This window comes from Nicotiana sylvestris, chromosome 11 (assembly GCF_000393655.2).
Source record: "Nicotiana sylvestris chromosome 11, ASM39365v2, whole genome shotgun sequence".
Classification (NCBI taxonomy): Eukaryota; Viridiplantae; Streptophyta; class Magnoliopsida; order Solanales; family Solanaceae; genus Nicotiana; species Nicotiana sylvestris.
In genome coordinates this window covers 118,839,526-118,860,385 of record NC_091067.1, presented here as the reverse complement: position 1 = coordinate 118,860,385, position 20,860 = coordinate 118,839,526, and the positions used below count along the sequence as shown (strand labels likewise).

The 20,860-nt window shown below is 35.1% G+C and overlaps 1 protein-coding gene across 1 annotated transcript; it reads left to right on the top strand.

Annotated features, from left to right (window-relative positions):
* The first annotated feature begins 51 nt into the window (after nucleotides 1–51).
* Nucleotides 52–18,879, top strand: LOC104235793 (NAC domain-containing protein 89-like). The gene is made up of 4 exons (XM_009789615.2): nucleotides 52–1,571; nucleotides 16,147–16,406; nucleotides 17,074–17,349; nucleotides 18,016–18,879. The coding sequence occupies exons 1-4, from the start codon at nucleotides 1,316–1,318 to the stop codon at nucleotides 18,487–18,489; spliced, it is 1,266 nt and encodes a 421-aa protein (XP_009787917.1). The 5' UTR covers nucleotides 52–1,315; the 3' UTR covers nucleotides 18,490–18,879.
* Nucleotides 18,880–20,860: the final 1,981 nt, after the last annotated feature.

Genomic DNA, 20,860 nt, shown 5'->3' with positions numbered 1-20,860 from the left:
TATATATATATATATATATATATATATATATGAAAAAATTGTTAAAAGTCTACGAAAAAATACTGGCTATTGGGTACGCGGGAGGTCTAAATGCTTGTGAAGTTGCACTATATTACAATTGTGGCAAGTTGAAAGGATTACAAACGACATTATTTGCATAGATGATCGGATTACTAACAGAGGTGGTGCTATTGTTCTTTTACATGAAATTTTCATTGAGTAGCTTTGATTGATCGTGCTTCTAATTCATTTTACTGTCAGTAAAATCACTAAAAAATTAGTTTGTTGACATAGAAGAAGAATCAAGGAATCTATATTTTGTAAAAGTTCTCTCAATGCGGGACGACAAGGTGCTCTTTTTCCTGGTCCACTTTCCCGTGTGTACTGGATTAAGGGTCAAATCTTGTTTTATAGGATCTTATATTATCTTCCTTGCATTAATGGGTCATGATCAAAAAGTTAATAAAGATAATTACATTTTTAGCTCTCAATTTCGAAATCATTTAATTTTATCATCTCGCTGCCAAGCACCAACAGCCTCCATTACAGCCATCGTCAACAACCATCTCCATCACCAACGTCGAAAGGGGTATTCAAATGTAAAGATAATACTTTAATAAGTATATACTTATTCAAATTTAAACATCTTAATTTTAGAAAAAAAACAAATGAACCCTAAAGGGGTCCATCCAATTATTTCCCTCCGCTGTAAGAGGACAGTGAACATTTTTTCTTTTTTAATTTATTAATTTCAAATAGGAAGAATATTGCATATAAAGCTCCAATAAACAAAAATACAGGAAAAGATGTGACACAACATCTTTTGGAATAAGATAAGCTTTGTTCTTGTGGGAAAAAAAGAAAGGTAAAAGATTTATTAGCATACACATCTCTAGCCTCTAGGTAAGATTTTTCCTGAATATCCTCCAAATTTATCTTCTTTCTTTTTACCTTAAAAAGGGCAAAAAAGTAGGCACATGGACCCACATGTCATCAACAAATGCAACTCTCTAAATACGTAATTCTAATACTCCATCAAAGACAAGTACATGTCGAATTCCCACGTGAATCAAACGTGGCCACTACAAAAGAAAAAGCAGCTGACTCACTTCTGTTTTCTTCCTTTTCTCAAAAGTAACCGAAAGTAGAAATCTTCCCACAGGTTAAATTTTCCCATTTGATTCTCTTATTCTTCTTCAAAGATTCCTCACACCCTTTTTACTATTCATATTTGTAATCTTTTTTTTAACTAGAGGAGAGAAAAGGGTAAATTAAGAAGTTGGAGATCGAACAAGGTGGTTTGGTTATTTGTGTAATGGAAGATGGGAATGTATCAGATGAGAATAAAGCCACAAAAATAGTAGAAAGAAGTAAAAATATTAATGGTAATGACAAAAATGTGGAGATTTCAGTAGCTACAGCTTCTACTATGTTTCCAGGGTTTAGGTTTTGTCCGACAGATGAAGAGCTGATATCGTATTACTTGAAGAAGAAGGTTGAAGGGTCTGATAAATGTGTTGAAGTTATTTCTGAAGTTGAGATTTGGAAACATGAACCTTGGGATCTCCCAGGTACGTATCCAATTATTCTTTTTCTTTTCCCGCACAGTGTTAATATGGTTACATTAAAGTTTAAATGCCAACTTTTTGTTTTTTTAATTTTTGATTTGTTGAAAGATATTTACAATATTTACCTGGTATGGTAAATTTGACACTAGAATATAGTCATAGAATTTATTTTATTCTTACTAGAAGAGGTGATAGAGGACGGTAAGGTTATATTAGGAGAAGCAATAACTCTAGGCTAAAACGGTCTAAAGATACTCTTAACATGGTATAATATTGTCCACTTTGGGCTAAACCCATACGGTTTTTCCCAAAAGGCTTCCCGGCTTCACACCATTAAAAGCATCCAACTTAATTTATTTTTCTTTCTACTTTCCATGTGAGACCTTGTTCACACACGCCCAACAATAACCATCCAACATAGGTTGGTGGTCTTGGAGGTAAAGCGTAAGAATAAATTGAGAAAGGAGGCAAAGAATTCGCTGATGGACATTAAAGGGCACTAAGTAGCTAACTTTTCAAGAAAAACTACGAGAGGATGGAGTATAGGACATGTTAGTTTACATTAAAAAAGCAGCAAGCGAAGTGTTAAGTATGACTAAAGGTGTAGGATATTGACCGCAAGAATCTTGATGGTAGAATTAGAAGGTGTAAAGAGTTATTAGAACTAAACGAGAGTGTTATAGAAAATTAATAAAAATGATGAAGCCTTTGAAGAGTACAAGAGAGCTATGAGGAATCTGAGAAAGCTATTAGTAAGCTCGAGGGGAAGCCCTAGATGGCTTGTAACAAAAGTTAGGGACATGAGACGGGGAGAAAGAAATGTTTAAACTGGCTCAGAGACCCTCACACTATGAGCTGAAAACGTAACTTCACACTAGAGAATATGATCATGAAGATATAAAGAAGATGAATAATAAACATATACTGGAATGAACAGTATATAGTAATTAAGATCTATAGTATATCATGAATCAGATAACAAGATTTCGACGAACCTTAAAGACAATATGAGAGTTTAGCCTCTCATACTTATGACTAACATGACTCTGATACCAATTTTAGGATCCAAAGTATAGAAATTAGAATGCGGAATTATAAAGAAAATAAATAACAAGTTTAAGAAAACTTACTTTTATTGAAACATGAAGAACTTCACAGAACAGGGGTTTTACAAAGAGGGAAGGGAAAGCATATGAAGAGAAAATGGGCGATTTTCGGTCTGTCCTTCTATTACAACTTGAGAGTCTTTATATAGACCTCGAGAAATTATCAGATGACTCTTGTTTCATCTAAGAGTCGTTTGCTCTTTGCTTTGTTGAAAGGTCAAGTGCCTTTTTTGAAAAGGCAAACGTTGTTTTTTTCTTTTCTGAAGAGGCAAGTATCGCTTTCTCCTTTTCTGAAGGGGCAAGTGTCGCTTTCTTCTTTTCTGAAGGGGCAAGTGATTTTTTGAAAGGGCAATTAGCTTTTAATCTTGCTTTTGTTAAATGGGCAAGATACTGTTTAACTGTCAGCGTGGGCATAAACTTGAGCTATTCCGTCTAAGTCTTTCATGTCGCCATTTTTTCTGCTTTCTGCAGAGGATGAACTTGAAGTTGCTTCTAGCATGGCTTGCGCTTGAGTCGGATTTGTTGACTCAATGTTTGCTAACATGCCGAGTAGTTTTTTCTTTAACTCGTTTTGAGAGTTGCTTGATCCTGTTTTGACTGGCTTGGATTTCCTAGCTTCTTTGATTTCAGGAATCCATCCTTTGATTTTAGGTGTTTTTACTAAATATTTGATTCGCTCAATTTGCTCTATATCGAACGACCAGTTAATAATAAAGGATATGCGTTTGGCAAAGTAATATTTGCACAATTTTATGTGATCAGGGAGGGAGGAGATTTCATTCTTCACTTGGAATCTTTCATAGTGTACCTGGAAACTTCTGGGCATTGTCTGCTCCGTTCCACCGAATATTTTCCACCAGTCATAGAACCATTTGGGTATGACTGATTTTTGGGCTTGTTCACTGTATTTGACAAACCAAGTGTGTGTTTTCGGACGTAGGTATAAGAAATTAAACCAGGCATCCATGTAGTCTTTGAAGTTATAGATCTGGGGTCTATATTGTACCGATAGCCCAATCGGGGTGTGTAAATGATCCATTCCCCATTCAAAGGGGCTTATCACCTTATTGATGGTAAATTTTGAAATTCTGATTCCGGTTGGGTCTTTATCATCGTAAAGAGAGTGCTCAAATGAAACTGATCTTGTATCTGTTAATATTAATTCATAATACCTCCTTGTTTTCAGGGGGTCACTGGTGTCGACGTAGTTCCTGTCTGTATAATAGGGTCTAATCAAGTCTGGCAGGTCATAATTTTCATAACCTTTATCTAAAGCTAAAACCTTAATTGGTTCTTTTGAAATTAATTCGAACGTTTCTTTTTCTGAGGAAACGGGCCTTTTTTCTTCCGCTTTTGACGGTGTATGGGGGTTGACTACTTGGGCGAAAGACTCTGGGACCTTCATTGCATAGTCAACACTAGTCAATACTTTTCCAGGCTGGCTTGTTGAAGCTTTTGAAGAAGCTTGTTGAAATGGACCATCTTTTTTCGGGATAGATCCGAGCACTGTCATGGTAGAGGGATTATTTGTAATGGGTACTCTCGGAGGGGTAATCATTATATTTAGAGGTGGCCTCACGGGTGGTAATGATGTAAAGTATTCTGCAAGGGCAAAATACCTATTTTCTCTCTTAGGAGAGGCCCTGAACGGACCCTTTTGGTTCGGTCTCATTCTTTCCCTGCAGAAATTCCCTAGTTAGAAAATTAGGTAAAGAATTATCTTCTCCTTTTATAAATTCGATTTCAAAATCAAAGCTGGATAATAGTGCTTGCCATCTGGCAAAAATCTGTTTCGAAATGAGATTTTTGACATCTTTTTTTCAAAATTTCTTTAGCTGATTTACAATCAACTTTTAATAAAATTCTTTATTTATCAAATCATCTTGAAATTTCGTAATACATAGTACTATAGACAAAATTTCTTTGTTGACTGTACTATAATTCTTCTTGAGTCGGATTCCAGATACCAGAAGTGAAGCGAACCAATTGTTCGGAAGACTGTCAAGAAATTCGCTGTTTAAGAATTCCATCGTACCCTTCATCAGACGCGTCGGTTTCGACTATCATAAAAGCTTCAAGATTTGGAATACCTAGGCATGGAAGTTTCTGAACAATAGACTTAATTCTTTTGACTGTATCTGTTTGTTCTTAACTCTATGGGACTGGATTCTTTCTGAGTCTTTTATAAAGAGGTTCGCAGATTTTTCTAGTGTTTGGAATAAAATCTGCTACATAATTAAGGCTTCCTAAGAACCTTTGTAGTTGTGTTTTATTAGTGATTTCGTCAGGAAATTTGGATGAGAACTCGATGGCTCTACAGATTGGTTTATACGTACCTTGGTATAGATCGTGTCCTAAGAATCTGATGGTTGTTTGGAACAACTTATATCTTTTTGGCACTAATTACTAAACCATTATGTTTTACTATCTTAAAGAAAGTATTGAGGTGCTTAAAGTGAGAATCTATGTCCTCGGAAAATATTAATACATCGTCAATGTAAGCTATTGACATATTACTATAAGGATTGAATATATTATTCATTATGTTTTGAAATTCGGATGGGGCATTTTTTAACCCAAAAGGCATTCCATTCCATTCGTATTGTCCAAATGGAACATTGAAGGCAGTCTTGTATTTATCTTTTTCAGCAATTTGTATTTGCCAGAAACCTGACTTCATATCAAATTTACTATAAATATTGGCTTTGTAAGTCCTTTTTAATAAATATCTTTTATTAGGTATCGGGTACCTAATCCATTGTAATACTTTATTTAATGGTTTGTAATTAATAACTAGTCTAGGAGCTCCTTTTTCCTTTTCTGCGTTATTGTTAACGTAGAAGGCTGCACAGCTCCAAGGCGACTTAGAAGGTCTAATAATCTTCTTTTGGAGAAGATCATTGATTTCCTTTTTACAGATTTTCATTAAATCGTAATTCATTTGAATAGGTCTTGCCTTAGTAGGTACATCGTGTTCGTTAAATTCTTTAATATAAGGTAGGTTAACTATGTGCCTTTTTCGCTCCCAAAAGGCGTTAGGTAAATTAGAAGAAACTTCTAGTTCGAGCTTTTGTTGAAACTGTTTAATCTTATCCTCTACCTTCGGGGTTTTTAAAGTTTGTTCAATTTTGTGAACTTTGATATCGTTTTTCAAATAGTTAACTTGGTTGGAAAGTACATTAATTTTAAATATCGTTTTTGTTTTTATAAATTCACTTTCTTCTTGAGATGGCCCATACACCGTCAAAAGCGGAAGAAAAAAGGCATGTTTCCTCAGAAAAGGAAACGTTCGAATTAATTTCAAAAGAACCAATTAAGGTTTTAGCTTTAGATAAAGGTTATGAAAATTATGACCTGCCAGACTTGATTAGACCCTGTTATACAGACAGGAACTACGTCGACACCAGTGACCCCCTGAAAACAAGGAGGTATTATGAATTAATATTAACAGATACAAGATCAGTTTCATTTGAACACACTCTTTACGATGATAAAGACCCAACGGAATCAGAATTCAAAATTTACTAGTGATAAGCCCCTTTGAATGGGGAATGGATTATTTACACACCCCGATTGGGCTATCGGTACAATATAGGCCCCAGACCTATAACTTCAAAGACTACATGGATGTCTGGTTTAATTTCTTATACGTACGTCCGAAATCACACACTTGGTTTGTCAAATACAGTGAACAAGCCCAAAAATCAGTCATACCCAGATGGTTCTATGACTGGTGGAAAATATTCGGTGGAACGGAGCAGACAATGCCCAGAAGTTTCCAGGTACACTATGAAAGATTCCAAGTGGAGAATGAAATCTCCTCCCACCCTGATCACAAAAAATTGTTCAAATATTACTTTGCCAGACGCATATCCTTTATTATTAACTGCTTGTTCGATATTGAGCGAATCAAATATTTAGTAAAAACACCTAAAATCAAAGGATGGATTCCTAAAATCAAAGAAGCTAGGAAATCCAAGCCAGTCAAAACAGGATCAAGCAACTCTCAAAACGAGTTAAAAGAAAAAACTACTCGGCATGTTAGCAAACATTGAGTCAGCAGATCCGACTCAAGTGCAAGCCATGCTAGAAGCAGCTTCAAGTTCATTCTCTGCAGAAAGTAGAAAAAATGGCGATATGGAAGACTTAGACGGAATAGCTCAAGCTTATGCCCACGCTGACAGTTAATCAGTATCTTGCCTCTTTAACAAAAGCAGGATTAAAAGCTAATTGCCCTTTCAAAAAATCACTTGCCCCTTCAGAAAAGGAGAAAGCGATGTTTGCCTCTTCAGAAAAGAAAAAAGCAACGTGTGCCTTTTCAAAAAAGGCACTTGACCTTTCAAGAAAGCAAAGAGCAAACGACTCTTAGATGAAACAAGAGTCATCTGATAATTTCTCGAGGTCTATATAAAGACTCTCAAGTTGTAATAGAAGGGCTGACCGAAAAACCCTCAGCGATTGGCCTGGTGACAATTGACTTGAGCCTTGGTTTCCTCCCTTTCAAGTTCGAAACCCATTGGGTACAAACAATTTCTGAGGGCCATCGGACTGGGTAAAACCTGAATTAACCGTGGTGCACTTGCGGGAAACTCCTTGCCGAGTGTCTGTGCACCCCCAGGATTAGTCGGGGCTCCTAGAGACTCAGACACCCGGTGCAAATCAAAAAAAAAGAAGGGCAGACCGAAAATCGCCCATTTTCTCTTCATATGCTTTCCCTCCCCTCCATGTAAAACCCTTGTTCTGTGAAGTTCTTCATGTTTCAATAAAAGTAAGTTTTCTTAAACTTGTTATTTATTTTCTTTATAGTTCCGCATTCTAATTTCTATACTTTGGATCCTAAAATTGGTATCAGAGCCATGTTAGTCGTAAGTATGAGAGGCTAAACTCTCATATTGTCTTTAAGGTTCGTCGAATTCCTGTTATCTGATTCATGCTATCGATCTTAATTACTCTATATTGTTCATTCCAGTATATGTTTATTATTCATCTTCTTTATATCTTCATGATCCTATTCTCTAGTGTGAAGTTACGTTTTCAGCTCATAGTGTGAGGGTCTCTGAGAGAGAGTTAGTTGAACCCTATTAAGCTGCCGTCGTCGTTATAGGCCAGGTGTGCCGCAGAGAGACAGGACACAGTGAACACGTTCAACTCCCAACCCCCGAGATAACTTAGAACTGAAAATGCTACTAAGATAACTTAAGAACTGGATCATATAGAAAAGAAGAAGATAAACAGTAGACAATATACTATTAAGAATAATAGAGAACTATTAAGATAAATAGTCTTGAATTAAATAACAAAGAAAGTAGACATAAAAAACCTTAAGGACAGTACACCTCTCCCCGTACTACTTTTTATTAACAAACAGTAATCCTATGAAGCAACAAACCTCCTTTCACTATATTAGAAATATAAATAGAAATAGATGGGATATGCTAAAACAACTACGAATAATAAATAGAAATATAAGATGTGCTAAATATAACTTCAAGGTTAATAAGACCGTTGCTTCTAACAGAAATATAAGTAGACAACCTTTATTAAAAAATAATAAAAGAAGCAAATTACTACCGCCATAATTTTAAAAATTATGAATCAATAAGAGGTACCTATCTCGATATTTTGGGTATGTTAAAAACCTGTATCAACTGGTATACGCCTCATTATTAATAATGAATTCTGAGAAGAATATCTTAAATAGTGTTAATATATCTTCGGCAGTAACAAATATTGCCAAAATAGAAAATGATCTACAAAATTGGAGTATTCCAAAATAATCCTTCAAAACAATATATCATACTGGTAAGTTTGACTTTATAAAAAATTATAATATCAAAACTTGCGAATCCACAATCGCTATTAATAACTCGATTGAAACTATCAAGTTATTAGCAGCACCAGATATTCAACAATATAGGAAAAAATATAATTTTCTATATATTGGACTTGTACAAGTTGCTGTCAAACCTTTATACAGACTAGGTTTAGACACACCTCTTTGTCTCTTGCTAAGAGATGATAGACTATTAAACTTTGATGATTCGTTATTAGGAGTTTTACAAAGTAACCTAGCCCAAGGCCCGGTCTACTTTAACTGTTATCCCAACTATTCGGTTGACATAAATGACCAGAATATTTTGGATACTTTTAACTCTTAATATTAAAACAAAAAATATGAATAGCAAAGTTAATACTAGAGAAATAGCTGTAATATACAGAGTGTAATTACAGACTAATGAAAACAACTTTAGCCCCGAAGGCTAAGATTGAAAGTAACAAAAGAGTTACTATGCTCATGGAAGCAAACCAAGAGCATAGTAATACCTTCGTCCCTAGAATGATTTGATGTGATGAAATACTTTCCAAGGATGAGTGGCGTTTTGAAGCCATAACTCAACCAAGGTATGAACCAGAAAGTTCATTTATCGAACAAGTCATTCAGTATCCAACAGGAGCCATAGACTTAAAATTCTTAAGGTCTGGCTCGATAAGCGAAGCTTCTTCCCGTAGAAGAATGTCTTTCAGTAGACCTTCTTCTTCCAGCTCGATATAGAAAGTTAATAAAAATGATGAAGCCTTTGAAGAGTACAACAGAGCTATGAGGAATCTGAGAAAGCTACTAGTAAGCTCGAGGGGAAGCCCTAGATGGCTTGTAACAAAAGTTAGGGACATGAGACGGGGAGAAAGAAATGTTTAAACTGGTACATCTGAGAGAGAAGTGGAGTAAGGACTTAAACTCGATGAAGTATATTAAAGACGATTCACAACAAGTGTTGATTGGAGATAATGAGATCAAGTAGAAATGAAGAGGTTATTTTGATCAATTGTTCAATTCGAACCGCAAGAATAACATTTTGGATCTTCATACATTTATGCACGCAAGAAACTTTGGCTATAGGCATAGAATTAGCCTGACATAGGTAAAGGAGGATGTGGTCCAGATAGTAGTATCTTAATAGAGGTTTAAAAGTGTCTTGGAAAATTTGGAGTAGGATGGTTTACCAAGTTATTTAATGCTACTTGTCACACCTCTTTTTTTTCCCACTCAACCCTATTACGAGGTTGAGTTAGATGAGTTTTTCCAATTAAAGTGACGTTTTGAAAAATGGATTATTTATTATATGGAGTCGCCACTTGGAATTGAGTTTTGGTGTTCAAGTCACCTTTTATTTGAATTCCCATTCAAAAGGAAGGTTTGACTCTTAATTTATGGTGTACGAAAACAGAAAATTGAATATGTTTCGTCCAATATACCGTAAGCGAAAATATACCGTAACTCCGGTATATGTTTTGTCTGCACTCTGTATATGTTCACATATTTTTTTAACCCTAAGCCAAAATATACCGTAACTCCGGATTAAGACGCAGACAAAACAATAACGTGCTCTACATAACATTCATACCATCTTAATAATAGATAATGCAAAGATTAACGGAAAAGCTCCATTCATCCATGACATATTTAGAGTTAAAAAAAAGAAAAGAAATAGACTCTTTTATCTTTCTCATGTAGCTCATAGACCTACTGTTAGAATGTTCATATCAACAAACAATTATGTAATAGGCTATCAGCATGAATCACTTGAGGAGAATTTTGATCAAAAAACAGTGACAATATTAGGAGAAAAAGTAGTAGATCCAAGAAAAAAACGAACCTTTAATGCTGCAAAAGAAATTTCTCCTTCTAAATATAAAAAAAGTCAAAGCTGGTATAAGGCAGCAACTTTTGAATCTTCAGAACCAAAAACCGTAACAAAAACTTCGACTTCGAAACTTGCCGAAGCTCGATGAACCTCGGACGTACTCAATTGGGTTTGGACATCTTTAATGGCTGAGATTTGGACTGTTCTCGAGCTGTTTTCAGCTGAGTTTTGAGGTTATTTCATGGCTGGAATTTTGCTGCTGACGTTTAGTGTCGATAATGAGAGAAAAGACAAAATCTTTGGCTGCTTTTAGCTTAACTCTTTTTTAGTGTTCTTTCTTTCTCTCAATTTTTGTTCCTCTCTTTTGTTCAAAATTTTCTCTTTTTCAAAATATTGTCCCCCCCTACTAAAGTACTATATATAGAATGTGTGTGTATGTGTATGACGGATGTGTAGAAGTGGGAGTGTGGAGATAGTGATGAAGTTGGGTGTTAGGAATTGTTTGAATTTTAAAAAATAAAAATAAAACAAAGTGAGTGTGTGCATATTATAAAGTGTGGGTAACATGGGGTAATTGTGAGGGGAGAATGTGAGGAGCGCCGGGGAAAAGTGGGGAGTTCAGCAAAATTGGGGAAGTTAGCTAAATTAAATTTTTTTTTTGTCTCTTTTGATGTTAACTTCGCTTCATTTTTTAATTATTTTTTATTTTATTTTATTTTAGAAGATAAATTAAATTATAGAGATAAGAAGATTAACCAACATTCCTTACAATATAGGAAAACTAAATATTTACATGTACTTTAAATGATACTAAGAAAAATACCATAACTTATTAAAATTCTAATTAAAAGAAACTATATGTTTGTTAATTTTCTTTTTTTTTTCTTTACTAATAGAAATAAAATAGGGAAAATTTCACATAAGAACAACTGGGCTCCCTACTTTTCAATTTTATAGCCCATATTTCAATTTACAACCAACTAACCCAAAAATAATAGGCTAATACTCAATATTTAACTCCAATAGATTCTCGAAATTACTGTTTAATTTTTAAAAAAGATTGCTCCAGCTTTTAAGTTAATTTTTGAATCAGTAACTGTGACTCAAATATTAGTTCAACAAACCAAATCCATTTGGGTGGTGAAAATTAGATTTTAAACAAGGTTAAATATGTAGGTTTAAATTTTGAATTTGATTTTGTGCGGATTTTGGAGTGGGTGTTATTTAAACTTGTTAGAAATAGTATAAGGATGTTGTATATAAAATTTGATGTCATTTAATGGAGATTTGTACTGATTTTTAACAAGAATTGCAACTGAAAATCGTGGAAGAAGTTCGTCTACAGACGTTTGTATAAAGGTGTATAAAATTGTATAATAGTGTATAAGATGTGTTTATACTCATATACACTATTATACAAGATTATAAATAATTATACAAAAACTAACTTCGTGTTCCTTGCGTCTTTTTTGAAATTTAACTCAAATCTTGGTCAAATCTTACTCCAAATTACTTCAAATTTGAATTTTGAACTTCTTTTGATATTTTCAATCAATTGGAACAACACCTCATCCAAACAACTAACAAACTCAAAAAATCCTATTCTTGAAAGCAAAGCTTTGAATGGACTTCAATGGTGGACTTCTACTCTTCAATTTTCTTACATTGCAACCAGGTGATATGGGGGAGAAGCAGAAAATACACGACTTCTTGAAGCATATGTAGAAGATGTGAGAAGAAGAGAGAGCGAAAGCAATGGTTGTGAGAACACAAATTTAACTCCATAGCTTTTTAGAAGCAATGGTTGTAAGAAGACAAATTTTGAATTTGCTAGTGCTTTCAAAATATGTACAATATGGGTTAGGTTGGGTAAAACTTAAAAACATGGGCCATTTTTTGTTATGATGTGAAGTCATGTGTATTTTCTTGTAATTATTTCTTTGTATGTATTCTAAGAATGTTAATATTTATTTTGTAGTTTTTAATTTTCTTAAATAAATTCTACTAAAAGTAAGATAAAGTTTAAAATATCACGATAAGACCTAAAAGAAATATTTACACTAAAATAGTCTGGAATTCGGGTATGGTCAAAAATTAGTTGTTCACACTACTAAGAAGTGGTAGGATGCCAGATAAGTGGAGAAATAGTACCTTGACTCCAATTTATAAAAAATAAAGGAGGTATTCAAAGTTACGCGAACTATCGTGACAGTAAACTTATTAAGTCATATGATTAAACTTTGAGAGAGAGTGATAGAGCATAGACTTAGGGACAGTACAAAACTAACAGAGAACCGGTTTGAATTTATAACAGGTAGATCTAACGGATGCTACATTCTTGCTAAGAAGATTGTTGGAAATGTATCGCGAGAGGGAGAAAAATCTACACATGGTGTTGATTGACCTTTAGAGAAAATATATGATAGAGTATCAAGAAAGGTCCTTTCGTGGTTGTTGGAGAAGAAAGTAGTTCGTATTGAATATGTAAAATCCGCAAGGACATGTATGAAAGAGCTGTCACTAGCGCTAGAACAGTAGCGTCAATCTCTTTGTCCCATTTGACCTACGTTGGTAAACTAAGTCAATTTGACCCCTTGTCAGAGATTGAAATCAGACTAGTTCATCCTCTTTGTCCCATTTATATGAAAAATTTTCATCTTTGATGCATCCAAGTTGTTTGATATGAAGATTCTTCGAGTATAATTGTCTATATCAACTCAAGTGATATGTGATTCTTACAGTTTTCTATCCGCCCATCCTGTTTTTTGTCTTTTCTTTTCCTAGCAAATAAAATTGCGCTCTCACTATATTGTCGTACTACTTTTTTAGATTTTTTATATATCTAGCATGCTCTTGTCTTCTGAGGTGCTTCTTTTTTATTTCTAACTTCTAATATTCTTGTGTTGGTGAAGTAAATGGGAAAGCGCGCGCATTAAGAAAGTATCGCGCCCTTTTCAGTTAATAAGATTCTTGTGCTGTTCACTTTTCTTCGATTGTCTTGTAGGATCGATTGAGTTGCACTGCGATTCAAAGGTAATACATCTAGCTTGTTTTGATAAAAGAACAATCCTAGGAAGAACACAGATGTCATGGCATAGGGGTAGAAATCCAACACTATGTAGACTACTTGCTTGAACATCTGGCCATTCTTTCCCTTGGCATCTCTTATACAGCATACTTGTCGATATAAGGCGCACGTACTTTTTCCCTAGTGATTGTGATTGAAGATCTGTCATTTGGTTTTGAGGTCAGATTAAACGAGTTCATTCCTTGTAAGAAGCTATACAATGAGATACAATACAGCTTGTTAGATTTCTAAGTGGATCAAACCACGTAAGTATCATGCGAATACAATAGAAGAGAAACGTGATAGGCCAAAATATGGATTAACCGCCAGACAATCGGTGGTACTAGCTAAAGTTAGGGGAAAATGATGAGTTGCAAACTGGTTTCCACAGCCCCAAAAGAACACCAGAAGCATGCATTTTAGCTGTATGAGTCCTAGTCATTGCATGAATTTTAGCTGCATGAATCCTAGTCATTCTGCGTGATGGTTCCCGTGTAAAGCAATGCAATGGTAATCAACTAAACCTGTGTTCTGATTCCTTTTTTTTTGGGAGGGGGGGGAGGTGGCTGATAACATTTGTATATATTAATAAATTCAGTACATAGGTTGTACTGAAAACCAGATTTGAAAACCATATGTACAGGTAAGTAGAAATAAGAGAAGTGGTATGCAATCCTAGCAAGACCCTAGAACATCTAGGATTGACACAGTATCTTCTGTAAAATCTATTTACACCAAAAACAAAAGAGTAGAACATTACTAAGCTTGATCTTCTGCACTGAGTTGCTTCTGTCCTTAAAACATCTAGAATTCCTCTCTTTCCAGACTGTCCCCCAAATGCTGCTGACAGTCCTCCATCTATCCTGTTTGTTGCTTCAGCTCCATTTTCTTCCCAACTGAAAAGAACTTCAGTAATCCTACAGGACATTGTCTATGAAATACCTCTGAGACTAATAAAGATTTTACATAGTTGGTCTGTTATCTTGCAATGTAAAAATAGATGGCTAACTGTCTCAGTGTGATTCAAAATCTTATATGCTGCCTTCACCTTCTAAACTTCTCTGTTGTGACTCTGCCACCATAGTGAGTCCGCCCCATTCTGTATTCCCTTAATGGCTTCCAGATGCTTGTAAAAGTCAGTCAATCTTACCATCTCCCAGTGATACAACAATCTTCTAAGTACAAGATCCCAGCCTTGAGAAGTCCACATGTCAGCTACTGTCTTCTGTTGGTTTTGAGCCAGACCATACATATCAAGGAAAAGTTCCTTTAAACATCCATGCCCCAACCAGTTATCATTCCTAAAATGAAGTTTTGTTACCATTTTTCACTCTAATGTAAGAGTGGTTCTTCATTATAGGCCAGAGTGCCCTAATATATCTCCACACACTAACTCCATATGTTGTACTGACTTCTCTTAACACCCAGTTATCTTCCTCACTATATTTACTTTGATCACATTGCTCCATAAGGTTTGAGGTTCTTGGGAGTATCTCCATAACCATTTCATTTTGCTTTGATTCTTCAAGTTTCTGATATCCAAACCACCTTGACCTTTTCCAACTGTGAGAGATTTCCATTTGACCAAATGAAAGACCTTTTTATCGTTATTCCCTTGCCAAAAGAAAGACCTTCTGTGTCTGTCCAATCTCTGAGTGACTCCTGCTGGAATTGGAAACAGTGACATCATATATGTAGGAAGTGAATCTAGTACTGAGTTAATTAGGATAAGCCTTCCTCCCATTGATAGATATTGTGCTTTCCACCTGGACAACTTCTTCTCACATTTTTCAATAACAGAATTCCATCTCTTTGGATTTAGATTTTGCACCCAAAGACATCCCAAGAGAAACAGTAGATATTGTGCTCTCCTATGTTCTGATTCTAATGAGAGATTGTTTTCTTGTGCTTCTTCTATCAGTGATTCATCTGTTTCTCCAAGCTGGGTGCAAAATACACAGATACTGAGGTGGAAGATAGTCTGCTGCCCCTACTGATGTACTGGTATAAGCAGAAAATAAATATCTGCTAGTACAGAGTATTGAATACTCAATGATGAGAGGATATTATATACTGTAGAAAAATATCTTATCAATTTATAAGTGAGGTCATAAACGCTGAATGGTTGCGAGTATGCGTGTCGGCGCCATTGCCCAGAGGTCTAATGGCCAAAATCAAAACAAGTTGTGTCAAAGTAGAAACTTCTGGATAACCTCCATTGCATCTTCACTTAGGACTTCCATTTTTTGGTTGACTGAGTTTTGGTTCGTATTGCAGGCAGAGGCAAGTAGTGAACAAATCTTTGTTTCAGAATTGCATTTCGTCATGTGTACTCTAAGAACGCTTAATGCAATTTGTCAGACTTTGAATAAAGTTAGTGACTATTTATACCCTTTATTCTCTACTCTGGATGATAATTCAAATGCCACCAACTGCTCCTCCTCATGCTAACTTTCTTTGATTATTGGTCTCTATTGTTTGCATAAGCTTGCTCCATTCAAAAGGAGTGAGCTTAGCTACTGAATTCTCAGATATTTCAGTGATAAAATTCGACTGTTGCTTTCTGAATCATACAAAATCTGTATTGCTTTATTGAAGCAATTTGATATTCTGGAACTGGATGGGGGGAGAATATTTCTTTCATTTACCTTATTTGGAGCAGAATATGTAGATGACTGTGTTTCTTTCTAACTTTCTTGACGCCATTCTTCCCGACCTTTCTGATTCATTAATTGATCATTCTTTTATTCATGCTTTACCAGATAAATCCATTGTTCAATCAGATAATGAGTGGTTCTTCTTCTCTCCTCGTGGAAGGAAGTACCCGAATGGCTCACAAAGTAAAAGGGCAACTGAGTCTGGTTACTGGAAGGCCACAGGAAAAGAACGTAATGTGAAGTCTGGTTCTAATATGATTGGCACAAAAAGAACCCTGGTGTTCCACATGGGTAGGGCACCGAAAGGACAGAGGACACAATGGATAATGCATGAATATTGCATGACCGGAAACACTTATTATCAGGTATAACAACGCTACAAGGTAACTGTTGAACTATCGTCTTCTTATTAACAAGTGCTGCATTTTGAGCTACAACTGCAAGCTAATAAGTCAGTCACTTAAGAAATGAAAGTCCTATGATAGGTTAGTCATGTAGTTCTGGTTTTGATGTTATCTTCGTAATTATGCCAACTGGAGTTTTATTTGTGTTAGCAGGCCACTGCATACTGATATATTTTCTGTAAAATGTGAAAAAGAAACTTGAGACTGCTAGTTTAAGTTATAAACCGATCCAATTAGTTTAATCTGGAAACCGATTTGCTTATTATTTAGAATGTGGTTGACAAAACATTAAAATTATACTACTGGATTGTTGAACTTTATTTTCAAGCTGTTTAAGTGGTATCATAGTAGCAAAGCATCATTCATAATTTAGGGATTACCACTGTTAATCATTAATGGTGAAATATGACGATTGAGGTGTCTATATGGTAAAACTTTTTATTTATTGATGTTTCGATAATTCTTCCACTTACTGAAAACATGGGGATCTTGTATTCTACAGATTATGTTACAATATTATGCTCGATGAAACAATTCTTTTGCTGCAGTGCTCAGCTTGCTTAAAATGACATCTTCTACGCGAAGGAATATAAGGTATTTTGATGTTCTGATTCCATGTTTTATACAGGATTCAGTGGTTGTTTGCCGCCTCCGGAAGAATAATGAGTTTCATTTGAATGACACCCATGGAAACCGAAGGAATCATCTGGCTAATGACTGTGCCACTGCTTTGTCTGGAGCAGGACAGTTGGACAGTTTGGACTTGATAAATGGAGGGGATTGCTGTTCAAAAGAGGGTAGCAGCAGCTTTAGTTCTCATTCGGTTGAGAAGATTGAATCTGGGTCAGAATCCGATAAGCTGACTAAAGAGTTGCCACAGCATCATTCCTCTAGTCACTGGAAGGTTTTGGTTCTGCCTCCCTTCTATATAGCTTGCCTTTGCAGTAATGTCAGCCTGTATATTTGTTGCTTTACATATTTTGAGATAGTTTCTTCAGTAACGATATGATTTGAATAACAACCAAATCTTTTGCCCCGTTCTCTAACTATATGTTTATATACACCATATTGTGAAACTGATTCTGTAAAACTCAATAGAATTGCCCTTCAAGATGTCATAATGCATTGGTAGCCGGGCCTCACCCGACATTGGCTTACCTGAAAATGATTCTATCACATATGCAGTGACTGAGGGATGGCCAGTCCATTCTTTTTTATCTATCTTTAGAAGTAGGATGAGAGGACGGAGCCATTGGCGGAGCCAGGGGGCGAAAGGGGGTTCATCCGGACCCCCTTCGCCAGAAAATTACACTATATATACTATGCCAAAATTATTTTTATATATATAGTAGATATTGAATTCCCTTAACTTCTTCGTATGTCTACTTCTTTATATTTTGAACCCCCTTGCTGAGAGCTCTGGCACTGGTCAGCAGTCCTACCATTTGAGGCGTCGCTAAGCCATTCTTTCTGTTTATCTCTGTTCTCTTCCAAACCTGATGACTCGTTATCCTTGAGTGCCAACCATGTCAGAACTTGCGGTCCTAATATCTTGGTGTTTGAATTCCAGGATTGTGACGAAGAGGACTGTTTTGCTGATATAATGAAAGATGATATCGTTAAGCTAGATGATTCTTCATATAAGGAAAGACACAATCTGTTGCCAATAGTCACTAGGAAGCTTGAATCATCTACAAAGTCATCAACCCAGGAATTCCAAGATCTAATGTCTCATAGGCTGCCTTTCCAGGGCACTGCAAATCGAAGACTAAGGCTACAAACGGAAATAGTGCCTCGTCGAGTAGAGAGATCTGAAGTATATGAAGCTAATAAGAAGAATAGCCGTGCTGTGGGCACCACTAGATGTTTGATGATTAACATAATTCCAATAAGAAGAATGAAGCAATGGTCGATACCTCTGCTTCTGGTTTTCTTTGCGTTACTGGTCATATTTCTTTGTTTGTTTGGAGTTCCACAAAAAGTAAAATGGCTTAGGCATCTTGTTGTTATTACTCCAGCTGAAGTTAACACCAGACCTGCATAGATTTCTTTGTAGTATTTGGGGTGGCACTTCAGAGAAAATTGGTTCAACTTTTGATGCACGAAAAGGTAGCAGTTCAAAGAAGTTTGGCGGCTTATGTCCTATGATCTGCAGTTCTCCAGCAAAACAAAAATGTAGAGGATGACACATTGTAAAATTGTATAGTAGTATAGTAATAACAGAACTTTAGGGTGGTGTCTAACTTAACATAGTTGTGTAAGCCCTTGTAAATTTATCTAGTTGTATTACCCCGCGTCGGACGGCAGCTGTTCATATTTTTCTGCATAAACAATTACCAATTTTGGGTTCATATATTGGGAAGGCTGGTTTTGTAAGCCCTTGAAAGAATTCCTAATTTAGACTTGCCAAATGAAGGTTCAAGTTACATTACCATATCGTTGTTAGTAGTCCTATGTGGAAAATCTGTTAAGAACTGGATAGGGATTTATGACTGATTATTGGCTTTTCGTAGTGTTGTCTTTTAGTCGTTACTCCCCAATTTTGGAAGGATGGTAAAGGGGCGGAGAAGGTTTGTAGAATTGTACAAGTACAGTTATTATGAGTTTCAGCAAGTCGGAATATTACGAGGAACTATGGCGAACGGGTGGGTCAGGTCGGATATGGGTCGGGTCGAAAACGGATAAATTATTCGACCTGACCCATATTTAATACGAATAAAAAATAGGTTAACCGGCGGATAATATGAATATCCATATTATTCATGACTTCATGAATATGATCACTTTTGGGAGAACCCGTTTGGCCATGAGTTTTGCCAAAATAAATTTGGGATTTATTTTCAAAACTCACGTTTGGCCATAAATTTTGCCCACATTTTGGTAAAATCCCAAACCCCAAAATCACCCCAATTGCTTTCCCAAAACTTGGGAATTATATACATGTTTTTTCAAAATAAAGTTGGAAAATATGTTTTGAAAACGTATGTCCAAACACATTTTCATCTTCAAACCAAACTTCACCCAAATCAGATTTTTCAAAACAAATTTGGAATCTATGGCCAAACGCTAGCTTAGTCTCCCAAACTTGAGAAACCCCCAATTTGAAGCTTTATAAATGTCAAAGTTAAACCCATTAGTTATCCATTTAGTTATCAATTTTCTAAATGGATAATATGGTTCGTATCCATATTTGACCCGTTTTAAAAAGGTTCATTATCCAATCCTTTTTTTAGCGGATAATATGGGTGGATAACTGTTTTATTTTAATCATTTTGCCACCACTACGAGGAACCAAGAACTTAGATGTAACTTCTGTATCATACCATTTAAGAATATTATCACATTAATAAGTAATTTATATTTATCTTATCAACTTCTAATGTAGAATTTTATTCGCACATCGTAGAGGTACGAAACATTCATTCACTTAAAATATAAAATTACCAGGACTCTTGAATCTATGACAGGGGAGATTGGCCTTCCGTGCTACCCAACTACATGGAAGAAATGTCTACCGGAAATAAATTTATCCACACTTAATATTTATTTCAACTCAATCCAATTTATACATAATACAATCTTTTAATGCATTATTCACGCTTATTATAGGTGATTAGTATTAGTACCCGTGCAAATGTGTTGACGTTGATCATGTCAAAAGTATGATCTAAGTTATTTGGCTTATGTGTAAATAATTTTAAAATTTAAACTTTCTACATAAATATAGATAATCATGGAAAATTAATAAATAAACAATACATGCTCACCCAACTGCTTAATGACAACAACAACAACAACAACAACAACAACAACAACAACAATAACAACAACAACTACAAGCCTAGTAATTTCTCACTAATGGGGGTCTGAGGAGGGTAAGATGTACGCAGCCTTACCCCTATCCTAGAAGGACAGAGGCTGTTTTCGATGACCCTCAACTGGAGAACGGATGACAAAAATAATGGCAACGAGAAGGAATAACAATAATTAGTATATCATTTATGTGTATTAGCTATATAAGATAAACACTAAATTCGACCGCATATTTTATATAAATATTTTCTAAGATTTCAGTGACCTTATTTTATACACGATATGATTTCTCTTATAATAATTTAAAAAATCTTTACTAAAATTCAGAAATGTCTTATCACTTTTATTTTTAAAATGGCACTATATTCTAAAAAATATCCCATTTCGAAATAAATTTTTTTATATTTTAAAAAATATTTTAGGTCCAACCAAATATTTTTTAAAAATATACTTTTTGTTAAAGTTAAAAATTAATTTAGAAACTAATTGGAGACCAATATTTCTCTCGTTGAAATTTGAGAAGAGAAACTTTTCTTATAATCTAATGACTCAAAATTAATGTTCTTAAATAAAAATAAATTATTTTCTTTAACAATGAATAT

Bases quoted from the DNA above. Each gene is read 5' to 3' on its own strand.
- LOC104235793 (XM_009789615.2), top strand. From the start codon at position 1,316: ATGGAAGATGGGAATGTATCAGATGAGAATAAAGCCACAAAAATAGTA. The intron at 1,572-16,146 runs GTACGTATCCAA...ATGCTTTACCAG, and splicing joins TGAACCTTGGGATCTCCCAG to ATAAATCCATTGTTCAATCA. The intron at 17,350-18,015 runs GTTTTGGTTCTG...TTTGAATTCCAG, and splicing joins ATTCCTCTAGTCACTGGAAG to GATTGTGACGAAGAGGACTG.